This window comes from Hemiscyllium ocellatum, chromosome 20, assembly GCF_020745735.1.
Source record: "Hemiscyllium ocellatum isolate sHemOce1 chromosome 20, sHemOce1.pat.X.cur, whole genome shotgun sequence".
Lineage (NCBI taxonomy): Eukaryota > Metazoa > Chordata > Chondrichthyes > Orectolobiformes > Hemiscylliidae > Hemiscyllium > Hemiscyllium ocellatum.
The window spans coordinates 19,407,114-19,433,026 of record NC_083420.1 but is presented as its reverse complement, the minus strand read 5'-3'; the positions used below and the strand labels follow the sequence as shown (position 1 = coordinate 19,433,026).

The 25,913-nt window shown below is 41.3% G+C and overlaps 1 protein-coding gene across 3 annotated transcripts in view; it reads left to right on the top strand.

Moving 5' to 3' along the window:
* The first annotated feature begins 5,319 nt into the window (after nucleotides 1-5,319).
* LOC132825368 (Na(+)/H(+) exchange regulatory cofactor NHE-RF2) overlaps nucleotides 5,320-25,913 on the top strand; it is a 127,987-nt gene continuing 107,393 nt past the window's right edge. The window contains exons 1-3 of one of the 3 annotated variants that reach the window (XM_060840552.1): nucleotides 5,320-6,003; nucleotides 7,979-8,206; nucleotides 18,987-19,061. In XM_060840552.1, coding sequence (XP_060696535.1) covers nucleotides 5,794-6,003; nucleotides 7,979-8,206; nucleotides 18,987-19,061 — 513 coding nt within the window. In that variant the 5' untranslated portion in view covers nucleotides 5,320-5,793. Of the gene's footprint in view, nucleotides 6,004-6,700; nucleotides 6,783-7,978; nucleotides 8,207-18,986; nucleotides 19,062-25,913 lie in introns of those variants that run through there. The other 2 variants (XM_060840554.1, XM_060840553.1) reach the window with 2 other exon arrangements.

The window sequence follows — 25,913 nt, the reverse complement described above, 5'->3', positions numbered from 1 at the left end:
GGTACTGTTTAAGTTCAAGTGTTTTTTTTTCATACTAGATATTATAAATTACAGATCTTAAAAGATTTTTTTGCTCCTTTTCAACCTGGAAACAATGTCACTCATCAATAATTGGTGCTATTTCAACTAACATTTAATGCTTGGCTTTCAGTACAACAAAAAATTGCTTATATGGAGCAAAATATGCTACAAACTCTCAGCATGCTATAAAATGGATGTGATGACCTAGTGGTATTATTGCTGGACTCTTAATCCAGAGACCCGGGTAAATGTTCTGGGGACCTGATTTAAATCCTACCATGGTGGAGTGTGGAATTTGAATTCAATAAAAATCTGGAGTTAAGAGTCTGATGGTGACCATTGTTGTCTATTGTTGGAGAATAATCCATCTGTTCACTAATGTCCTCTCGGGAAGGAATTGCTTTAAAATCTAAAGATTCCGGATGTTAAGTAGCCATTTTAAAATATGACACACCTTAACATTCCACTTAAACAAAATTAATACTGTTCTACAAATCTCCTAGTTACAATTATAAAGTTTGAATTGCACACTAGTCTAGTCATTTAATAAACATATCTGCAGCTGAAACTTGTGCATACCAGTGATGTGAAATTATATGCTTGGCTCCATAACTTTCTTGGACTTGTGCAAGTGATAACCCTCTCTAAAAATGTGTCAAAAAATAAATTAGTAGTTATTACGTTTCTGTTGATGCTTTTTTTAACATTAGATATTTTACAGTTAATAGTATATGTAGTCAAGCTGCATATTTTGCATATCCCACAGCCAGATTTGCAATAATTGCTATGATACACAGTACCAAAAATACATAAATGTTTACATCCAATTTAACTGAGGTCAGACAATGTAAGCTTATTATAGCACAGCCAAGCTTCTCCTTTACTTTCAGAATTCAGAATAGACCTTGGGAGTGACCATTAAATTACTAACAGAGGGCGGATAAGTTGCCAAATCCAAAATCATGATCTTGGAATTTTTTATGATCTTCCAAAATCCTGACAACAAATAAAATTCAGAATTAATAAGATATAGGTGTGCATCATAGTAATCTTTGGTGAAGTTAGATGGTCAAACTTGTGAGCCAATGTTCTACTCCTGTGTAAAAATTGACAAATGGCTGCTATTAATGATGATGGAAAACCATTACCTTTAATATACTTGATTGCAAATATAAGTAACATTAACACATATTTACATGGTGCCTTTAACATAAGCAATATATATTGGGAGGATAGTGTCAGAGTGGTCATCTCACTAGACTGTAGGTAAGTGCTACAGCGCGTGGAACATAAAATTAACTAATTAAAAATCCAAACTTTAAAGCTAGCCATAGTAATGGTGACAATGAAACAACCACTGAGTTTTTATAAAAACCCATTAGATTCATTAATGCTCAACATGTGATTCCATGTCCACATCAATGTAGTTGACTCTTAACTACCCTATGAAATGGCTGAGAAAGTCACTCCAATGTACTAGACTGCTACAGATAAGCCAGAGACATATGGATCAAGAAGAAGCTCACCGCCACTTTTGCAAGGGCAATTAGGATTGTCAGAAATGCCCACATCCCGTGTAAGAATTTAAAAAATGTTTTCCCTGTTGTTAGCTATAGCTGAAATTGTAACTCCTGTCTGTAAGACGAATAACAAATCTAGCAGGTTGTAATGCACTCATATCGTGTCACTGGATTGAAAGACTTGCATTTCCATAGCACCTTTCATGATGTCAAAATAGTCCAAAGTGCTTAACAGCCAAATACAATTTTTTTAATGACCCGCAGTTTCCATTGTAATTTATAAACATTGTATGTACCTTTGGAATTAATAATCTACTCATGGTCTTTGTGTTTTTTCAGACACACTGAAGATACAGACAAAAACAAAACTTACATAGCAGATTTATCCCAAGGAGTACATTTCACTAACATCTGTCTTCTACAGAAAGACTCCATCGGTCAAGTTTGCATCTGAACTCTGACTGATCAGAAAGTTTAGCTCGGATGGAAGCGTGGGAACAGGCTGAGGACAGGAAGCACCTTCCCATAGTGTTTTTAACCCCCCACCCTTCCTTTAATAAGGATGTTTACAAGTAGTCGGGACTTTCTGGCAGCCATCACAAGACCCCAATCTTGAAAGCTGGACACAAAAGCCAAAGGATCTTGCAGCTGTGCTTCCATTCCCTACTGCTTCCCCAGGAGGTGACCTATGATAAAGTGCTTGAATGGGGGAATCAGCACAATGCCATTGCTTCAGCGGTGAGGCTGGATCAAACATTAACATCAGTTCTCACATACTCTACTTCACTTCATTACTAATTAAGGTGACACTGGGTTGTCCCACTGCCATTAACGCCAATCAAGTTAATTTAATAAAAGAACCAACTTTCCAAAAGTGCCCCAATCACGTAAAATAAAGAGAAAATCTTGAATTTGCATTGTCTTGCATTTACATATTTGCACCTCATCATCGGACATCTCACATATATTGCAAATGAAGTATTTTTGAAATATGATCATTGGTGTAATGTCAGAATCTTGCCAGCCACAATGCATACAGCTGATTGACTGAGCCACAGTTGGCATGGAGATACAGCATAAGTAATAAACTGCTAATATTAATTCTCAGAAAAGGCAGGTACAAACTCCGATCAATCATGGTGTTGCCAGGGCAATCCAGGAAAAATTTGCAATCTCCATTACTCTGTTGTCCCCAGTGAAGAAGGTGCACTGTTTGTAAATGTCCAAGTAAATAAATACTTTTGCATTAATATGTGTAGATTCTAGTACATGTAAACACATCACACTGCGAGCCCAACTGGTAATCTTGAATTGGAGTTGGGTTCTTAGCACACTCTGGATTATTTAATACATGTTGTCCAAGAGCAGAATCACAATTAATATCACACATGGTATTCTGTGGCTAACAAGTACAGGTTGGGTTGAGCATGATTGGCAATTATGACACCAGTGATAACCCCCAGAGCTATTAGACCTTTCAATCTCAACTGAGGAAACAGATGGGGCTTTGAGTAACATTTCATCTGCAAGATTGCACCTCATCTAACAGATACTCTTTTGGAATGGCAATCTTGATTTTTGTGCTTAAATCCCAGATTATGAGTTGTATTCTCTACCTCTGACAAAGTAAACAAAATAAATTAAATGAGAATGCTATTTTTGGTATTGACGGGTCACTTTAGTCCCTGAATTATGAGGATATCAAGCTCCTTCTCCACGGACACAAAAATTGCTGGAGAAATACTGCAGGTCCAGCAGCATCGAGTTCAGGGACCCTTCTTCAGTCATTGGACTCAAAATGTTAACTCTGTTTCTCTCTCTACTGATGCTGCCAGAGCTGCCATATTTCTCCCGCAATTTCTGTTTCTGTTTCAAATTTCCAGCATCGACGGTTCCTTGTTTATTCTCCTTCCCCAGGACACTAAGCACAGATAAGACTGCATAAGTGACAGAGGCTGCACTTATCACTGATCATGCACAGCCTCTAACATAGTCCAGCTGCTGCATAACCAATGATCAGTGCATGTTTAGCATTATATACACTGGACAGCATAAACTAGGAGCCCATATACATTCCCTAAAGTTTATCAGCTTATCTTCACTGGGGTTGCATGGTGGCTCAGTGGTTAGCACTGCAGTCTCTCAGGGACTTGGTTTTGGTTCCAGGCTTGGATGATTCTATGGAGTTCATACGCTCTCCCTGCATCTGTGTGGGTTCCTCCCACACAGGGTGGATTGGTCATTTAAATTACCCCATATATCCAGGGATGTGTAGGTTAGGTGGATTGGCCATACAAAATTACTCCATATATCCAGGTATGTGTAGTTTAGCCATGGAAAATATTCGGCAGCAGTGGGTTTGGGATGCTCTTTGGAGGTTTGGGGTGGGCGGAATGTTTTGCTTCCACAGTGTAGGAATTCTATGATTTCTTATTTTTAGGGTTTTGTACAGAGGCCAAACGTTCTCCTGGAGATTTCTCCACATGACTTACCCTCAAGCCCAAGTCATTAGTCAGCCAATCCATCTAAGGTCTGATTATAAAGCAAAAAAAACTCCTTTATTCAATTGGATGTTATCAGCCAAGTAACTTTCTCTGCCAAATTTTCAATATTGTATGTCTGCTAAAGAGGAACGATCAAAGGAAATCAGTTTTCAACCTCCCTGCAATTTTCCTCTGGGATTGTACAGGACACTTCAGACCAATACTGCAGGGTTGGCACCCTCAGTCTCCTCTTCCCTCTATTCCCTTTAAATTGAATCTTAAAGCTCTGCCTAACTCTGCAATGGTCTGTCCATGAGGTAGTATTAGAATGGGTGCCGGGGTTGGCCCAATTTAATAGCCAGGAGTTGGGGGAACACTAATTTACAAGAGCACTTGCTATCACTTGTGAAAGATGGGGGTTGGAAAGCCTGGCTCAGTTGAGTCAGTGATGTAGACAGAAGTGAGTATTGCAGACGCTGGAGATTAGAGTGGTGCTGGAAAAGCACAGCAGGTCAGGTAGCATCCGAGGAGCAGGAAAATCGACTTTCGGGCAAAAGCCTTTCATCAGGAATGAGGCCTCGCCTGAAACGTCCATTTTCCTGCTCTTCAGATGCTGCCTGACCTGTTGTGTTTTTCCAGCACCACTTAATCTTGAGTCAGTGATGTGACAGGTTAAAAACGTGGACTGCAGATGCTGGGAATCCCAAGTCTGAATTAGAGCGGTGCTGGAAAAGCACAGCAGGTCAGGAGCAGAAAAATCGACGTTTCGGGCAAATGCCCATTATCTATTCCTGATGAAGGGCTTTTTTCCAGCACCACTCTGATCTTGAGTCAGTGATGTGAACTGAAAATGTGTTGCTGGAAAAGCGCAGCAGGTCAGGCAGCATCCAAGGAACAGGAGATTCGACGTTTCGGGCATAAACTGAAAATGTGTTGCTGGTTAAAGCACAGCAAGTTAGGCAGCAACCAAGGAACAGGAGAATCGACGTTTCGGGCCAGAGCCCTTCATCAGGAATTCCTGAAAAAGGGCTTATGCCCGAAACGTCGAATCTCCTGCTCCTTGGATGCTTGCCTGACCTGCTGCGCTTTTCCAGCAACACATTTTTAAGCTCTGATCTCCAGACCTCACTTTCTCCTCAGTGATGTGACAGCCTGGTTCAGACGTTGTTGTTCACGCCGGCTTTCGGTAGATGGCAGTCAGTCTAAATGGAGGGAGCCCGCTGTAGAACTTGAACTTTGGGAAAAAGAGACCCAATTGTCATTGTTTATAGTGTGTCATCACCGCACTCGGGAGGTGCGTCCTGCTGTCATTTGGGACGATTAGCATTTTATGTCGGGCTCGCTCTATTTAAAATGTGGTTTCGCTCGGCAACTTTTTGATGCAAACGAGAAGGAGGGAAACAAAAGCTGTTTTATGTGGGTTGCATACAGCCAGAGGATATTTTTTTCTCTGGTTGTGTGCAGGCTGGAAGTTTGCGAGGAGACTTTGAGGGGAGGTGCGTGGAAGCCGAGGCTGCTTCCCTTGCGTTTGGCGTTGCCGGTGGAAATTTAACTCCAAGGCTGGGGGAGTTGTCACTGGGACTGAGCGGATTGCCGGACCGGGAGCGTGCAACAGCGTCGGAGGGGGGGCGTGAGAGCACATAACACACACTCTCTCTACTGGGGAATAACCGCAAAGGCGAGGCGGGGAGAGGGGAATAGAGGGGAGAAGAGGAAAAGTTTTTATTTCTACGGGAGTGACCCTGAAATTGCAAGAGGGGACCGGGAGGATGGCCAAAGACCACCTGAAGCCCCGCTTGTGTCATATGATAAAAGGGGAGAACGGCTACGGTTTCCACTTGCACGGCGAGAAAGGCAAAAGCGGCCAGTACATCCGAAAAGTGGAACCCGGCTCACCGGCGGAGGCATCGGGTCTGCACGCCGGGGACCGGGTGGTCGAAGTTAACGGCGAGAATGTGGAGAAGGAGACGCACCATCAGGTACCCTCCCCCCCCCCCCCAAAAAAATTATTTGGGAATACTCATCGCGTGCGAAGTTTGTTTGTTTTTTTTTTAAAAAGTGCATGCAGCCACGAAGCCGAGTATCGGTCCCGCAGTGAACTCTCAGCCATGGGGGCTAGATACCGTCTGAATGCTGATAGAGGAGTTGGGTGAGGGGGGGGGATGGAGTCCAGCAGCACTGAGCTGATCATTGATGCTCCACACTCATCAATCAAACTGGTCCCAGCCACTGCAGCCTGAACCCCCGGCTCCCAAAGGGGCTCCAAGCTGTTGCGTCTAGTTTTACAAAGGAGCCCCTACCCTCACCTTTTATTGATTTGTCATTGGAAACGTTTTAACACTGGGTGCACTGCAAAATGCAGGGGGTGGGGGTGGGGGTGGGGGAAATGCTCTCATTTTTTTGTGCGTGTGCCCCTTGTGTTTTGCTTCAGTAAGTGAATGCCAGTTGAATGTTTTAAACGCAGGCAAAACAGTGCTGACCTTGAGGGATCAAAATAAAGATTGTTTTGGGAGAGAAAGAGGTTGATATCGAGGCGATAGATGCCTGGACGCCGTTTACACTGAGCCCTTATGGCTTCGCATGAGATCCCAGTCAAAACTTGAGGAATGTATCAGTGCAATCTGCTAATTTAAATGTTGGTGTGACTACTCATCAATTACACTCGTCACGTTATAGTGCTGGAGAAACATTTTATTTTAGGAAAAGGTCTGGAGGCAGCTATAAGAAGTGACCTCTCATATGATGCCAATCCCAAATGGTACAAATGCTCTTCTTTTTTTGCATGTTAGTGTCAGCTTTCAATTTATCAGAGAACTCAAAGAGCGCCCATGAGTTTATTTCACCCAGTTACTTATGGGACATTATCAAGATGCATGAGCTCTAACCTAGCCATAATGGATTATAAAATGCCTGAATTTATTGTCGATATTGGGGCGGGGAGGGGATGGATTAGGACTGCATTGTGTTTATTTTTAAACTGTTTAGTAATATTACAGTAGTCTGCCTCTTGTGAAGGGACTTTATTGAATAGGGCGCTTGTACAGGAGACACTTGGTCACGTGATTCTTGTTTTCTGGCTGACTATTTAAAAGTTCAAATATTTGACAGTATTATAGCATAAAAATGCCAGGAAAGTACTGCGCTGTTCACCGATCTCTATAGGAGCAACTTGGTCACGTTACAAGTAATTACCACTTTTTGAATAAAAGGGTGTTCACGCTCTGTCATTTTTTTGAATAGGGTTACACAGAACAATGTTAGAGGCAGGAGAAGTTGTAAATGGGGAACAAAGAAATGCTAGAGACCCAAAGAGAAGCTTTTTTTTAAACTCAGTTCTGAATCTTTGGGATTCCTCTTCATAGCAGAGAGCTCCGAGTGCTCAGTTAATGAGGGAGGGTCTTCAAGACAGAGAGATTATAATTTTGGGATGTTCAAAAGGTAAAGTCGTCATAGTCCTTCCGGTCCATCAGTCTGCTCTCTCATTAGACAGGCTGGTGGTCTGACCTCAGGGTTACCATGCCTTATGCGAGGGGAGAGGGATGCAGGGCTAGTGTAGAAAAATGGAATGGAGTTAGAACAGGCCTCTGAGGTGCCATGCGGTCTGCTTCTGTACTTGTTCCTTTTTAATGTCTATAATTGCAAGGTGCATGTTAGGAGGAGTTACTGAATTTCACAGCTAACACTGAAATTTGATCCAGCCATTCATTTAGTTCTGCTTCAAATTAAACAATTCCTGCTAATGCAACTTCCGTAGAGTTTTCGCAGTCAGTAAAACTTTTTGGGCCAATGCTTTGATATGAGTAGAAGCCTCAAGAATTGCATTGATTTAGAATTGCTGATGAGTTTCTTGTTTTCTTTTAAAGGTTTTGATGTTGAGACTTGCTGTTTAACATAGAATGCTTGTTGTAATCAGTGTGCATTTATTGAAAGGCTGTGACCCCCTGTCTTCATTAGGTTGTACAGAGGATCAAGGCAGTGGAGAATGAGACAAGACTGCTGGTAGTGGATAAGGAGACCGATGAATACCTGCATAATCAACGGCTCGCTAGTACAGAGGACTATGGCCAGAGCCTCCCACCAGATAAGACCAAGGATAATGGTGAAGTATGGAAACCGCAAGTAGTCCTGAGCAGTGGCGAGCCTACAAGATTATCAAACAGGTCCATTGATAGCAACAAAAAGGTAAGAACCTCATTGAAAGAATAAGGTGAGACATGGGGGAGCTAAGTTGGGTAACTGGGCATAATTTATGAGAAACAAACTTTTTTACAGTGATAGGCAATCTCCAATTGCCCAGATTAGAGTGGTGCTGGAAAAGCACAGCAGGTCAGGCAGCATCTGAGGATCAGAAAAATCAATGTTTTGGGCAAAGGCCCTTCATCAATCTCCAATTGCCTTTGACTAACCTTGGAAGGAACCTTTCAGTATGCGAGCTGTCGAGTATGACTAACAAGGGAGTCAGTGTATTGTGGGTAGGCAGGAGAGTGGAGCTGAGGTCGCTATTGAATCAGTCATGATCATCTTGAATGGCAGAGCAGGCTTCAGGGCCCACATAATCTGTTCCTGTTTCTAGTACTGTTCCTAATTTATTTGATATAACCTACATGCCCAAATTACTTTTTCTTGTTATCAAAGCCTGAATATCAAAATAGTTTTGAGGCAATAGCAGCTTTCAAAGGAGCCATGTAAGAACTTTACAATGTGTTATATAATTGTATAACAACTGTATATTGTACTACAAGTTGGAGGGATAGGCCTAATTTTAGTAGCATTTTCAACTGGAGAGTTAGAAGTAGTGAGGGGAAACTTTTTTGAATCAATTGTCACTATCGCCTTTTGGGGTGGTATGGTTGACTCTGGCATTTTATTTGGGGAAAGAAAGAAATAAAATATTTTAATTTGTAATTCACTTTTCCTTTCACAATTAAAAGCGTTGATGTGATTTGCTCAGTATTTTTCCTTCATGACAAGTGCAAGTGTTTCACTCTCATTGTTTGAACTGTTCTCATTCTAAACAATGGGCAACCGTCGCACGCGAATTTTGTGTTGTGTGCAATTGGCAGATTTGTATGAAAATCTTAGTGGTGCATGGAGAAGAATATTAAGATGACAACTATCACCTTCTAAACGTACCACAGTATACTTGTGAACTCCATGTAATATGATAAACTGTGGGCCCAAGCCTGCATTTTTTTCATGAGCGAGTGATTCTTTGAAAGGTAATAAGTGGAAAAAGATAGCAAGGAACTTTCTTTGCAAGAAGAAAGGCAAAACCAGGGAAGGGTTAACATAAAGCTATTCTAGCTGATTTTTTTTTGAGGTTTGGGAGCTTCTCTCCTTCTGCCTTCTTAGCAAAGAAATTAGAAAACAGGAGAAGAATGGAATGAAGGCAACAGGTCAGAAGAATTGTCACAGTGACCCCAAATCCTTCTAATGAGAATTGTTATTTGAGTAAAACATTCATACATCACCTTTTCATTGAGACTGTTGGTTCTGCATTTGATTGCCCTTTGTTTAGTAGTTGTACATTTTAATATGACAAACAAATGAAGCAGCATTCTCATCCCCTGAAGCATTCAAGCTTGGGTTTTAAAAAAATTCATCTTCACTTTCAAATCCTACAGTGGCTACATTTCTCTTTGGCTTAATCATCTTCCAGTCGCACAACCCCTTGAAATTTTGTTCCTCCATTAGCGTTCTGAATTATAATCATCCCACTGTTGGTGGCCATGCTTTTAGTTGTCAAAACTCTGAAATTCCCTTTCCCCTAATTAATCTTTCTACTCCTTTTCTCTTTTTTTTAAACAATGTTCCTTAGCACTTGCTTATCTCCTTTTATATGACTCAGTTCCAAATTTTGTTTCATATTTGTCTCTGTGAAGCCAGGCGGGGCAACTTTTAGCAAAATGAAAGCTGTTGTTGAAGGCTATCAACTGCAGATGATTTCACATTTTATCTTATAATCAATCTTTTCATTAACATGTGCTAAGCATCAGTGTTGCTAATCTTGCTGGCTATGCCTATTGCAAATCTCTTCATGACACTACTTATCTGGGACAGTGCCATGCAATGCTACACACAGAACATTATTTGTGCATGCTGAGTTTGAGTTGGAGTACAGCCAGAGAATTATGCTGTCCCTGTTTCCAGGAGCGTATATTGATTCACTTGTGTTTCATGCTGTTTTTTTTGGTGTCAATAAAATGTTGTTAAATGTTTGTTTGAGCTTCTGTAAAACAATAAAACATGAGAAAACATTTGCATATTATCTTCTGTAATGTCATGTTCCAGAAAGCATTGTTACATGGGAGGCTTTCCTGTAATCCTTTTTCTATACCTGGGTAATCTGCAAAATAATGGTTTTTGACTTTTTTTTAATATTGTTGCTTATTTGTTAATTTCCATAAGCTTTCCACTTGTTTTGTTCCTGCCACGTTCCATAAATTTTCACTATCCTGTCTGTGTGTTGTATTTGTTAGGATTTATTCCGAGTTTGCTGGACATTGTTTATTACTTTGATTGTTGGATATTTTTAAACATTTTGTTTTGATATCCATAAAAGCCAGCCTTCTCTGAATTTTGAGTGCAGCGGAACAGTAACTAATGGCTGCACAACTGGAGTTGGACAACATACATGAAGTGTATCCAGCGTTGTCCATAGCCTATGAACGAGTATAAAATGAAAAAAATGCATTTTTGTGTTCAATTCCTTTTAGTATTAGTTTTGAGATTAGATGTTGCCAGTATGCACAATGGTAAGTCTGACTTGGCAGTACTCCCACTTGTGTTTACGTCTGTCTCTGGGAATGTGCTCACAACATAAAGGTTGACCCTTTGTAGAAGATTGAGGAGTGCTGCCCTCTTTCAGCAATCATCTTGAGTAAGAAATTAAATTGAGGCCGTGTCTGCTCTTACTGACAGAAATAAAATATCCCATCCACTATTTTGAAGAAGACAAAAAAAAACTTCAGATGGTGGAATTTAAGGAAGACAAGAAGAAGGCTGGAAGAACACAGTAAGCCAGGCAGCATCAGGATGTACAGAAGTCACCAAAAGAAGGGTTACACTAGAAACGTTGACTTCTCCACCACCTGATGCTGCCTGGCTTGCTGTGTTCTTCCAGCCTCTTGTTCGTCTACCATTTTGAAGAACGACAGAGGAGTTCTTTCTGGTGTCCTGGTAATTACACGGCATAGTGGCACAGTGGTTAGCACACAGCGCCAGAGACCTGGGTTCAATTCCCACCTCAGGCAACTGTCTGTGTGGAGTTTGCACATTTTTCCCGAGTCTGCGTTGGTTTCCTCCGGGTGCTCCAGTTTCATCCCACAGTCCAAAAATGTGCAGGTTAGGTGAATTGGCCATGCTAAATTGCCCATAGTGTTAGGTGAAGGAGTAAATAAATGTAGGGGAGTGGGTCTGGGTGGGTTGATCTTTGGAGGGTCGGTTTGGGCTTGTTGGGCTGAAGGGCCTGTTTCCACTCTATAAGTAATCTAATCTAATCTAGTCTTAACTCTCTACCTAAAACAATAATCTGACAACTATCATGTTTCTACCTCTGGGAGCTGGCTGCATGCAAATTCTGCCATAACGTTTCCTGTATTAAACAGTGACTACGTGTAAAAACAAAACTTGGTTGGATGTGCAATGCTTAGGTATACTGACTATGAAAGCTGTCTTTTTGTCAATAGAGTCCGAGAGATGTACAGCTTGGAATCGGACCCTTCAGTCTAACTTGTCCATGGCGACTAGCTAACCTAACCTCATCTAGTCCCATTTGCTAGCATTGCCCCATATTCTTCTAAACCCCTCCTTCTCCTATAACCTTCCAGATCCTTTTAAATGTTATAATTATATCAGCCTCCACCACTTCCTCTGGCAGTTCATTCCATACATGCAGCAAGGGTGTGAAAAAGTTGGCCCTTAGGTCCCTTTTATATCTTTCCTCTCTCACCCTAAACTTAAGGCTTCTAGTTCTGGACTGTCCCCACCTCAGGGAAAATACTTTGTCTATTTACCCTATCCATGCCCCTCATGATTTTGTAAACCTCTATAAAGTCACCCTCAGCCTCTGGTGCTCCAGGGAAAACAGCCCCAGCCTATTCAGCCTCTCCTTCTAGATAAAACCCTGGTATCATCCTTGTAAATCTTTTCTGAACTCTTTCAAGTTTCACAACATCCTACCAATAGGAAGGAGACCAGAATTGCACACCAGAATTCAAAAAGTGGCCTAGCTGCAACGTGACTTCCCAACTCCTATACTCAATGCTCTGACCAGTAAACTAAAGCATACCAAACATCATCATCACTATCCTTTCTATCTACGATTCTACTTTGAAGGAACTATGAAGCTGCACCCCAAGGTCTCTTTGTTCAGCAACACTCCCCAGGATCTTCCCATTAAGTGTATAAGACCCGCTCTGATTTGTTTTTCCAAAATGCAGCCCTCACATAAATCTAAATTAAACTCCATCTGCCACTCTTCAGCCCATTGGCCCATCTGATCAAGATCCCATTGTATTCTGAGGTAACCTTCTTTGCTTAGTGGGCGGCACGGTGGCACAGTGGTCAGCACTACTGCCTCACAGCGCCAGAGACCCGGGTTCAATTCCCGCCTCAGGCGACTGACTGTGTGGAGTTTGCACATTCTCCCTGTGTCTGCGTGGGTTTCCTCCGGGTGCTCCGGTTTCCTCCCACAATCCAAAGATGTGCGGGTCAGGTGAATTAGCCATGCTAAATTGCCCGTAGTGTTAGGTAAAGGGTAAATGTAGGGGTGTGGGTGGGTTGCGGGTCGGTGTGGACTTGTTGGGCCGAAGGGCCTGTTTCCATACTGTAAGTAATCTAATCTAATCTAATCTAAGCTGTCCACTGCACTTCCGATTTTGGTGTCCTCTGCAAACATACCAACCGTGCCTCCAATTTTCACATCCAAATCATTTATATAAATGACGAAAAGCAGCGGACTCAGTACCGATCATTGTGGCCCACCACTGGTCATAGGCTTCCAATCTGAAAAGCAATACTCCGCTATCACCCTCTGTCTTCTACCTTCGAGCCAGTTCTGTATCCAAATAGTTACTTCTCTTTGTATTCCATGAAATCTAACCTTGCTAACCAGCCTCCCTTGAGGAACCTTGTTGAATGCCTTACTGAAGTCCATATAGATCATGCCTACCACTGCCCTCATTAATCCTCTTTGTTATTACTTGAATTGAGCATTACACTTGCTCCATGCAATCTTGTTACTGCATTGTCATCAAGGAGATTGTAACCAAACCATAAAACAACATAGCCAGGGAAAGTTTTGTTTCCAAAACAAAAAGTGAAGGAATTAGAAGTGAAATGGGGAAAAATGAACAATTTCCTGTTTTTGGTCAACTTTCTTCTGTTTCTTTGATACTGGCCCTTTGGGGTGTAGACAGCTGTGGGTGTCAGTAATGTACAGAAATCATTTTCATGATGATGAGTGTTGGTTTTCAGTTTTACCACAAGCCATTAACTAGGACCAGCCTGTGTTCAGGATATTTAACAAAATGGTCTCATTTAATGGCATCGTCAATGCCCACTTCCCTCTGCATCACCAACACCAACAATCCCCCACCCCACACTACCACCAAACACATATACAACTTCTCTCTGACCTTTTACCTTGCTCTCATCAATTTATGACACTCCTTAAAACCTACCTTTTTATACCCAAAGATTTGGTCAATCTGCCTAAAGTTTCCATCTGATTCAGTGTTAAAATTTGCATTATAATACTCACATGAAATCTTTGGGATGTTGAATTGCATTACAAATGCTATAAATTTTAACATTGACTGCCTTTGTGAAATCCATTATTTTGCCTGAATTCAGTTTGTTTGCATCATACCAAACTGCTGCAGTTCATCTAAAGCTAGATATTTGGCAAATCATTGATTTTATGTGGTTGCAAAATTTAGCAGCATATTCAACATTTTCCTATTTATATTAGTCACCATTGTTGAATGACTGTAAGGCTTCTGTCTTAGGCAGCAGAAGTGAGGTCACTGAATATGTTTAAGGCAGAAATAGATTGTTGTTTGGCAAGTGAATCAAATAATCAGGAATAGATGTGTGTGTGTGTGGAATTTGAAGCAACAGATCGGTCATGATCTTATTGTACAACAAAGCAGGCTTGAGGAACCAAATATTCTACTCTGTTCCTATTTCATGTTTGTGACTCACACAGCTCTTTAAAGTAACATGCCTGTTACTATATAGCAAAAGGTTAGCATTGAAGGAGGTTGATAAACTATCATACTTTGCATGAAGGACATTTGCATTTACATAAGGTCGTTAATGACCTTTTGCTTCCGACAGTGCTTCACAACAAATGTTGACATGTTGTAGCACCGCAGAATGTGACATTCCATTTGCATCCAGCAAGATCCTGCAACCAATGATGTGATGACTCAGGAATTTGCTTTTATATGTGAAGTTGGTTGAAGGAAAACCATTGGTCAGGATATCTGGCAAACGTCAAGTGGACAAAAGGTACCATGATATCTTTTGTGCCCAACCTAGGCGAGAATCCATAAATTTTCTGTTTTAATGTCTCACTTGGAAGTCTGTACCGTAGACAGTGTGTGGGGAGTGGGCTTTGAACCTACAGCTTTCAGATTGTGTAGGAAGTATGCTACCCATTAAGACAGAGCTGATTAGAATCCCTTTTAGTTCAGGCGATTATATCCTCAAGTTTGTGGAATTTTACTGATTTTTTTTCTTAAAAGAAATCCAATGGAGAAAATTTAGTCATTGGAAACCTGTTGTAAAATTGTAAAGTTGTCTATTTAAATTATAGTCCAAAATAATAAAGGTTATCAACTAGCAGTTGCTCTTTGTAGACTATTGAAGGAAGGAAGTAATTTGTGGAATTGAATTCACATTGTGTGCGCAGTGTTTAGCTACCAAGTAATGCAGGTAACTATATCATACAGCTGTATTTTATTACTTCTTAAGATCAAACAGAAACAAGATTGTAACTAATAAGTGTTGGAAATATTTGGCAGGGCAGGCAGCCTCTGCGGAGAAAGGAACAAACAACATTAATGTTTCAGGTTGATGAGCAGTTGACACTGTTACAATTAGCATACATAGATCACAAAATGCTGATATTAACACATTTTAATGTGCTGGTTAAGGATTTACGTAACCAGTCTGATGATAGTTAAAGGCAGCTGTTCTCAAACTTCGAGAGAGATTAAATCCAAACAGAACAAACCAATAAACCAGGGGGAAAAAGCACAGAGTGATGCTGTAAATTGAAACTCACATTGTCAAAGTTACTCACCCGGATGAAGGGCGATTGTTATCGAGAGATATTTGAGAAACTTTGGCATCTGTCAAGAACAGCAGTGGCTATGGATGACCCGATTACTTTGAACATTATCAATGGTTACGGTAAAATTAATTATTTTTATTCCGCAAGATAGTAACAAGGGACTTTAACAATAGTTAGCACTGTTGCCTCACAGCACCAGAGACCCGGGTTCAATTCCCACCTCAGGCGACTGACTGACTGTGTGGAGTTTGCACATTCTCCCCACATCTGCGTGATTTCCTCTGGGTGCTCTGGTTTCCTCCCACAGTCCAAAAATGTGCAGGTCAGGTGAATTGGCCATGCTAAATTGCCCATAGTGCTGGGTGAAGGGGTAAATGTAGGGGAATGGGTCTGGGTGGGTTGCGCTTTGGCGGGTCGATGTGGATTTGTTGGGCTGAAGGGCCTGTTTCCAAACTGTAAGTAATCTAATCTAACTAATCTAATCATGAATACTCTGAGGTTTCTGGTTTCCGTATTAGAAAAATGATTGAGGCGATGTAAGTGCAAAAATGATCAAGGCTGATGCAAGAACCAAGAAGTTGAATCTGTCAAGGGAGTAAAAAGTGATTGGGCTAGGGCTTCTATTACTGAGAGCTGGCCAAAAGAGGCCTTTACAATTATAAAGAAGTTGTTAGGATAGATTTAGGAAGATCAAAGCTAAGACCTATAAGCAAAGGGGTCCTCACCAACAAATCTAGTAAGAAAATCAAGAGAGATTAATTTACGTAGAGAAAGGAGAGAATATAGACTTCGCTATCTCATGTAGTAGTGGAGATTAAGGGTATAGATACATTAACAGGGAGGCTGGCCAAGTAGCTGAGGGCAAAAGGAGTAGGAGATAGGGTGAGATGAAGTAAGGTAAGAAGAAGCTCATAGGTCTCCCCATGGGACACTCATTAGCAAGGTTAGATCTCATAGAATGCAGGGAGAACTAGCCATTTGGATATCGATCTGGCTCAAAGGTAGAAGACAGAAGGTAATGGTGGAGAGTTGTTTTTCAGATTGAGGCCTGTGACCAGTGGAATGCCACCAGGATCGATGCTGAGTCCACTAATTTTGACACCAAAATGGGTGGTGTCGTGTATAAGGAGGAAGGTTACCTCCGATTACAATAGATCTTGATTTAGATGGGTCAGTGGGCTGAGGAGTGGCAGATGGAGTTTAATTTAGGTAAACTTGAGATGCTGCATTTTGGGAAAGCAAATCTTAGCAGGACATATATGCTTAATGGTAAGGTCCTCAGGAATGTTGCTGAACAAAGAGATCTTGGAGTACAGGTTCATAGTTCCTTGAAAGTGGAGTCGCAGGTAGATAAGATAGTGTAGGTGTTTGGTATGCTTTCCTTTATTGGTCAGAGTATTGAATACAGGACTTGGGAGGTCGTATTGCGGCTGTACGGTCATTGGTTAGGCCACGTTTGGAATATTGCATGCAATTCTGGTCTCCTTCTTCATTTTGAAAGGAAGTTGTGAAACTTGAAAGGGTTCAGAAAAGATGTACAAGGATGTTGCCAGGGTTGGAGGACTTGAGCTACAGGGAGAGGTTGAATAGGCTAGGACTGTTTTTCCTGAAGCATCTGAGGCTGAGGGATGACCTTTATGGAGGTTTGTAAAATCATGAGGTTTATAGTTAGGATAAATAGACAAAGTCTTTTCCCTGTGATCTGGGAGTCCAGAACGAGAGGGCATAGATTTAAGGTGAGAGGGGGAAGATATAAAAGAGACCTAAGGGGGAACATTTTTTTCACTGAGGGTGGTACATGTATGGAATGAGCTGCCAGATGAAGTGGTGGAGGCTTGTACAATTGCAATGTTTTAAAAGGCATCTGGACGGTTATATGATTAGGAAGGGTTTGGGCCAAGTGCTGGCAGGTGGGATTAGATTAGATTGGGATATCTGGTCGGCATGGATGAGTTGGACCGAAGGGTCTGTATCCGTGCTGTGCATCTCTGACACTATCTGGAGGATAAATAAAAGTATAATAAATTGGGCCATAGGCCATGTTGTGTACTGTAAATTTTGTTTAAATTAAACAAAACCTTAAAATTTAAAGGAGTACTAGAGAAATGTCCTTTTACAGTTTGCTAAGAATTTGGAATTCTTAGGCACAAAACGTAAGTACATTGTGTGCATGTGCTCTTTAATGTGCTTGAAAAAGTGGAATATTATTGATTTTAGTGAATTTGCAAGAGAATGAAATTCCACTAATGGATTTTAAATGGAGAATAACACTATGATCCCGAATAACTGGCCTCTTTCATAACTCTTTAAATTATTTTGAAGTGTGATATATGTTACTGTGTGCAAAGTGGACATTGTGTCTGCCAACAATAAGATTGGTTATCCATTATCCTCATACCACAATTAATTATTTTTGAGTGAGATGTTTTGTCCAGGTGCTGGTGGCTCATTATAAAACAGTGACTTTGTAAGTGTCCCAATGATATGTTACTGCTTTTCACTAAAGCACGTTTTTTACGTCGAAAGCCAATTGGTTCCATGAGCCAACCAGTCAGGATTCCATGTTGGGTATATTGTGTCTAATTGATTTCACTGAATCTTCTGTTAGATTTGATTTGCTGTTTCCATACTATAACCACTTCATCATGCACTTGCTGTTTTCCTTTAGCTCAGGTTGTGAGCTTGAGGTCATGTCTTAACTCTCACCAGGTCCCAATCACCTATCACTGACCTTCATTTGGTTCAGGGTTAAGCAGTGCCTCGACTTTTTAAAATTCTTGATATCACTATCAAATCCTTCCATGGTCTCGTCCTTCCCTATCTCCAGAATCTAATCCAGGCCCCCCCCCCCCCCCCCCACCGAGATCACTGCACTCTTCAAATTCTGGCCACCCCAAGTTTGATCGCTACTCCATTGGTAGTCATACCTTTTAAATTGTCAAGAGCTAAATTCTCTGGAATTCTGTATCTTTAACCTCCTTTACCCTGTTTTACCATTATGTATCTCTTTTTTGCTCCCTTGAACCCAGCAGTTTAACTGAATCAATCCTAACACCACTCTGTTCATATGTCAGCTTTAGCTTGACCATGCTTCTATGAAGTTCCTTGCAGCATTTTACATGTTATGGGCACTATGTAAAAACACGCAGTTGTCCGATATCCATACAGCAGGATAAATCTAGTTCAGCAAATCTTTTAGCCAGCCTGTGAAGCTTTAGGATCCACTCTACTGGTAGGGCAGATAGTTGGCTTGGTGTGAGGGAAGAGGAGGAAGGAAAGGAGGCTACCAGAACTCTGCATCCAGGTGCTGAACTTACAGAGCCATAGAAATGATGCAGCAGAGAAGGGGACAGTTTGGCCCAATTTGTTCACGCCAAACCAAAGACCAATTAGGTTAGGATATCTGGTCAGTGTGGACGGTTTGGACTGAAGGCTCTGTTCCTGTGCTGTACATCTCTGTGACTTTATGCCATTTCTAATCCCATCTTCCTGCCCGTGAGCAATAGCCCTTTAACCTACAGCACTTAAGGTGCAGAACCAGCACTTAAAAAAATTTAGTAACTCTGTCTCCACCACTGACTCAGACAGTGAATTTCACACACCACCATCCTCTGCATGTAAAAATCTTGCCTCACGTCCTTTGTACTCCTTCTGCCACAGAACTTGAATGCTGTGAGTGCCGCTTGGCTAAACCAGAATGCAGTGGAGTTGGGTGAAAACAGAGAGTTGCAACAGGTAAGTGGTAATTAAACTGAATTTCAAGCTAAATCTTCGAGCAAAATCAATTCCTTATTACAGTAACTAAAAGTTACTCTGGGTGTAGTTTTAGTCAAATTTCTGAAACAAGTCAGCTGAGCCACTCTCTGCTGAAGCTGGTTAACTGAACCTTGTGGTGAATTAGTGTAGAAGGAAGTTTCTATTAAGTTACATCTTGATGTGAATGAAGAAACCAGGCACCAAAGTGGCACATGGCTGGAAATCCCAGATTGTAAAGCTGGTAAGCCACCTTAACAAAACAGGGATGCCTCTTGAAGCCTGAGAAATGTTTTGCAGCCTGGAGCTGCTACACTGCTATTTTCTGCATAATTTTGAGGAGTCCTGGCTCCTGCCTTGTCCTAGTTGTAATTTTTTCAGCTATTCTCAACCTCGGCTGCTTTCTTTTTTTTTCTCCCTGGGCACATTGTTTTGTAACTCAAAAGACTTCAGTTACAACCCTGTACTACTTTGCTGCGATGATTCAGCCCAGCTCTTCACATATATTTAGGTCTCCATTCCTACTGTTATAGAGCCATAGAGATGTACAGCATGGAAACAGACCCTTCGGTCCAACCCGTCCATGCTGACCAGATGTCCCACCCCAATCTAGTCCCACCTGCCAGCACCTCACCCATATCCCTTCAAACTCTTCCTGCTCATATACCCATCTTGAGCAAATCTCTCTCTGCCAGTTCCGATTGGAAGATTCTGTTGTGAGCTGCTGTTTGAATGCTGCACTGCTCCACAGTCACACCAGAGCTTTATGCATAGAAAGCAATGATCAAAGTTGACTAAAGAAGGGTTCAGAATAAATTAGAAGGTTTAGAGATAATTAGCTTTGCTGTAACTTTTCTTGGAAGATAATTGGGAAGTTCTGCTCCAAAACATCTCTGCTTGTGTTCTTCAGGCGAGTGTCTTGGCCCAACTATCTTCAGCTGCTTCCTAATGATCTTCCTTCCATCAATCAAGTTAGAAGCAAGAATGTGCAGTCATCAGCAAATAGTGTTCAGCACCATTTCATCAATGGTCAAATGCATCAAGACCTGGGCAAAATATAATACTTTGTGCCCCACAAATTCCAGATGATAACCATTTCTAACAACAGAGAATGTAACCATCCATTGATTACTACCATCACTGCCCCACTATCAACATCCTAGAGGTTACCATGACTAGAAACGGATCTAGACAAGCCATATAAATACAATGGCTAGAAGAGCAGGTCAAAGATTAGGAATACAGTAGAAAGTAACTCAACTACCAGCTTCCCTAAAGCTTGTCCACCATCTACAAGACATGTCAGGATGGAATACTCCCTACTTGCCTGGATGCCTACAGCTCCAACAACACTCAAGCTTGACACCATCCAGGACACAGCAACCTGCTTGATTAGCACCACATCCACTCCCTCCTCCACTGACATTCAATATTTGCAGTGTGTATGTGATCTACAAGATGCACTGCAGAAATTCTGCAAGGCTGCTTGGCATGTTCAAAACCCATGACCACTTCCATCTAAAAGGACAAGGACAGATGATACATGGGAGTACCACAATCTGTATATTTCTGTCCATCTGCCCTCACCAGACTGACTTGGAAATATTTTGCTGTTCTTTCAATGGTGTTGGGTCAAAATTCTGGATACCTCTTACTCTCTCACTCACAGCACTGTGGTTCTAGTTGCACCAAATGATCTGCAGTTGTTCAAATATGCACCATACCACCACCACCTTAAACGCTTTTAGGGACGGGCATTCATAAATGATAATCCAGCCAGCAACACCCACATCCTAAGAAGAATGAATAAATTTCAAACGAGGGTTTTAAAGTAAATAAGCTGCTGGAGCAATGAACAATATAGGCACACGGACCCTTGCTCGATATAATCTTCTGTGGTTTTCTTGTGTAAGCTTAACAATATTTTGAAGAGTTTTACAGTCTCTTGGTTAATTTGTAACTGTGTTACACACCAGGTCTGTGATCGGTATCCACTGGAATGGTTGAATGAGGCTCTTCATTGATAAGTTTTGCTCTTGCTGTATTGGATAAAAATCCTCTGCCAGGTTGAATGAGAAGTGGAAAGGGTAATTATGAAAAGAACTTCGTGGGTTGATGTCTTTTCAAATTAAAACACGTTGAATCATGCAGCTAAGTGTTCAGCTTGGTTTTGAATCTGCTTTGTTTTGTGTGTGAGACATAAATCTCGGTCCTAGATATTCAGTATTGATGGATCTGCTAAAGATTGCTTGACCATCTAATAGAGGTAACTTCAAAGAACTTGTACCAAGCAGCTGACTTGCAGTTACTTTATTTTTCAAAAATTATTCATTTCTGCTTGAAATCTGAATTGAATTACTTAACTGCACATTTTTAAAATTTCAGTATGACTTATATGGAGGATGAAAAGAATGAGGAAAAAGTGTCATGTTAGCAACAATTGATAGAGTTGGTCCTTCATTTTAAAAAAAAATTGATTTATTATTGTCAAATGTACCTAAGCATAGTGAAAAAGTTTGTTTTGTGCAGTACAGGCATATAAAGTGCATAAAGATGATAGAGTGAGGAATGTGGTGCTGTAACTGCAGAGAAGGTGCACAAAGAATGATAAACTTAAAAATTTGAGAGGTCCATTCAGAAGTCTACTAACAGCAGGCAGGAGCTGTTCCTGAATCTATTTGTACGTGTATACAAGCTTTTATATCTTCTGGCCAACGGAAGAGGGTGAAAGAGAGTATGTTGTCAGATGGCGCTTAATGCAGGAAAGTGAGAGGTTATACACATTGGTAGGAAGAATCAAAAGGCAGACTATAATTTAAATGCAGAGGTTCAGAAACCGTGTAGCACAACGGGATCTGGGTGTTCTTGTGCATGAAACACAAAGGTAACTGCAGGACCAGCGAGAAGTTTAAAGGACGTTAGAAGTTTGGTAGGAATTGGAATTAAAGTAGAGAAGGCTTGATGCGTCCGTCCAGTGTGTTGGTGAGGCCACATCTGGAGTACTAAGTATAGTTTTGCTCTCTGTACATTTTTTAAAAAATATACAAACTGGAGGCAGTTCAAGAGATTCACTAGGCTGATTCCTAGTCTGAAGGGGTAGACTTCTGAAAAACAGCTAATGTGGACGAGGTTTTTATTTGAGTTCACAAGAATGGTGTGTGATTTTATTGAAACATTAAGGTTTTTGGCAGGGTAGACGTTGAGATGTTTTCACTAATGGGGGAATGTTGAACTAATGGACACAGTTTTAAGAAAATGACATGGCATTCTCTAAGGTGCAAAGGAATGTCTCTCTTAGAGGGTTGTGAATGTCAAGAATTCTCTACTCAGGTGTGGAGGCTAAGTCACCGAAAGTATTTAAAGAGGGGATGCGTAGATTTTTTTTGTCTTATGAAACATTGGAGAAGCTAGGATTATGAGGAGCTGGCACAATAGAGGAGTTGAGGTTTGGTGCACATCAGCATGATCTCTCAGAACGATGAGGCAAGCTTGAGGGACTGAATGGTAGTTCTTAAATAGCGTTCATCTGTGGTTTATCACCCCGGTTGGATGTATTGCAGGAGATTTAATCACATGACCCTCCGCAAAGAGACACACCTCTCCCTCTCCACCATTGGTTGTCTGATAGGTCAGTTCCCAAGATGACTTGCTTTTTTACACCAATCAGATAGCACATAGTCAAGAATCATTTATTCAAGTAATGAAAGGTCTATCAGTCAAATTGTGTACTTTTAGTCCATGCCCAATCTTTTTAAAGCTGGTAAACTTGCAGGCTAGTGGCAAGGAACACTTGTGCCATCCAAGTGCTAAATGGTCAAGCAGTTAGAGACAAAGAAAAATCTGCAGATGCTGGAATCAGCCCTTTCAGCAGAGCATTGAAATCACTGTGGAACCTGATTAGTTTTTTTAAATAAGATATTTGAATTTCCGAGCTGACTGGAAGAATTGCACAACAAGCTTTCAAATTTTAACATTTTTGTTATAATAAAACAAACTAAATCAACATTGTCTAAATACTATTAAGTAAGTATTTTGTACTTTTAAGCCATAGAAAAAAAATGGCCATTTAATCACTAAGCTGATGGAACATTCCTCCCCATGTTATACGTTATTCTTTCCCTTAACTGAATACTTAATCTTCAGGACAAAACTGTTCTTGGTTCTCCGATCCTGATGACTTGCTTCATTTCTCCTTTTTCCTGCCAGATGGCTTCCAATCTTGAAACTGACTTCCATGTCAAGGAGAGCATTTGAGATTCTACCCTTTAGCAAAGTTAGCTGGAACTCTGTCTTGAATTGCTGCAGCCCTTGGGGTGTAGGGACACCCAATGCTGTCAGGACGGGAGCTTTAGGATTTTGATAGTGTGCCTCCATTCAGGATGTGTGTAGCTTGGACGGGAACCGGCAGGTGACAATATTCCCAAATATCCCATTATCCTTCGAGGTGGTAGATGTCGCGTGTTTGGAAGGTTTTATTGGAGTCTTGGTGAGCTATTGCAGTACACCTTGTAAATGTTACATCCTGCTGCTACTGTGTGCATCAGTAGTTAAAGGGAGTTGATGTTGGAGGTGGTCGGGGTGCCAATGAAGTGGACTGCTTTGGACAGTTTGGTGTTGAACTTCTTGAGTGTTGATGAGACTGCACTCCTCTCAATCAATCTACTGTCAATGCAGCTTCTTGGCACCTTTCTTCCCTTTTAAAACAACTCCCTGCAACTTTTTAAGTGAAGTCACTTATCTGCTGAATTCCAAGCAGTGACACAAACCCAATTCTTCCTGTTCTTTTAAAACCCTTAGCACAATCCCAAAACACAACAATCTCAGATTTTGCAGCACAAGAGAGTATCCCCATGACATTCAGTGACATTATAGTTGTTGAATATTACCCCATTAACATCCCGGGAGTTACCATTGAATAGAAACTAAACTTGGCCAGCCACAGGAGAAGGTCCCAGAATAGGAATCCTGCAGCAACTGACTCTGTTTCTGACTCCTCAAGCCCCCTTCACTATCTACAGCATCGAGACAATGATGGGATCCATTTTTTAACCTGTGTGATTACAGCTTCATCAACACTCCAGAGCTCGATAGCATCCAGGGAAAAAGCTGCCTGCTTGGCATCCCATTTAACATCAGTCCCTCCATCATGGGTGCGGGCAGGCTGCAGCAATTTGCCAAGGTTCGTTCAACAACACCTTCCAAAGCAATGACCTCTATTCTACCACTGAAATCAGATGCGTGGGGCACCCTCACCATCTGCAAGTTCCCTTCTATGTTGTATACTCTACTGTAATGAAAATGTATTAGTTATTCCTTCTTCGTTGTTGGGTCAAAAATACAAAAATCCATTGCCACTTGTTTCCTCATGTAATTGCTGTAGTAAGAAACCTTAGCAGGACAGTATTTGTATAGGCATTTTGTAAGTGCAGGATGAACCAATTCCAGAGCAGAGGAGGGAAAAGATTCTCTTTACAAATTTCTCCCAATCATGATTTAGTTTTAGTTTTTAATGCTTGCAGCAGTGATGCTATTCTGTGCCTCTGGCAACCAGATTATATATGCTCTCCTATCTCAAAATGAGGTTCTCGCCTCACATCCGCACCATCATGAAGGCTGCTTACTGTCACCCCCGACATTTCTTTGTCTCTGCCTCAGTCTTGTGTTGCTGAAGTCCTCTGTCATGCCTGTTGTTGCCTCTTGACTTGACTATTCCAAAACTCTCCTCTTTAGCCTCTTGAACTCCACCCTCCATAAGTTTCAGGTTATTCAAATAATTCCGCTGCCTGTGTTCTTGTTGGCATCACTGCCTGCTCACCCATCACTCTTGCACTTGCTACCTACGTTGGCTCCTGGTGAAATAGCATGTTGATTTTAAAATTCACATTCTCATTTCCAAATTCCTCTTTGGTTTTGCCACTCCCTATCTCTGCAAACTTTTCCTGCCCTACAATCCTCAGATTATCTCTTCACTTCTCTTTGAAATCAAGTCTCTCCAAGATTTTTAACTTTGATCTACCATTGGTGGTGGGCTATAATTCTGGAATTCCCTCCTTAACTATGTAATCCTCTCTACCTCTTTGCCCTCCTTTTTAAGATAAACCTTAAAATTAGCCTGTTTAAGAGCTATTGCCCATTTGACTTCATGTCTACCTGTTTGTCTCCAAATCTAATTTTCCTTTGTAACTATCCTGTGAAGCGCCCTAATTATACAGCAGTTTTAATGTAAATTTAAATTGTTGTTAGAACATAACACAATACAGACCCTTTGGCCCTGGATGTTGTGCTGACTTTTTATCCTTCACTAAGGTTAGACTAATCTGCATACCCTACATTTTACTATCATCCATGTGCGTATCTAAGAGTCACTTAAATGTCCCTAAAGTATCTGACTCTGTTACCACTGCTGGATGTGCCGTCTCTGTGTAAAGAACCTATTTCCGACATCTCCCCTTAAACCTTCTTCCAGCCACCTTACAATTATGTGTCTTTGTGATAGCCATTTCAACTCTGGGAAAAACTCTCTGGCTATCCATTCTATCTATGCTTGTCGTCATCTTGTACAACCTCTATCAAGTCACCTCTCAGCCTTCTTTGCTCCAATGAGGAAAAACCCTAACTCGCTCCACCTTCCTTCATAAGACATGCCCTTCTGTCCACGCAGCATCCTGGTAAATCTACTCTCCAAACCTTCCACATCCTTCCTATAATGAGGGGACCAGAACTGAACACAGTATTCCAAGTGTGGTCCAACCAGGGCTATATAGACCTGCAGCATAATCCTCCTGCAAATGAAAGCCAACACACCATACACCTTCTTAACAACTGTATCAACCT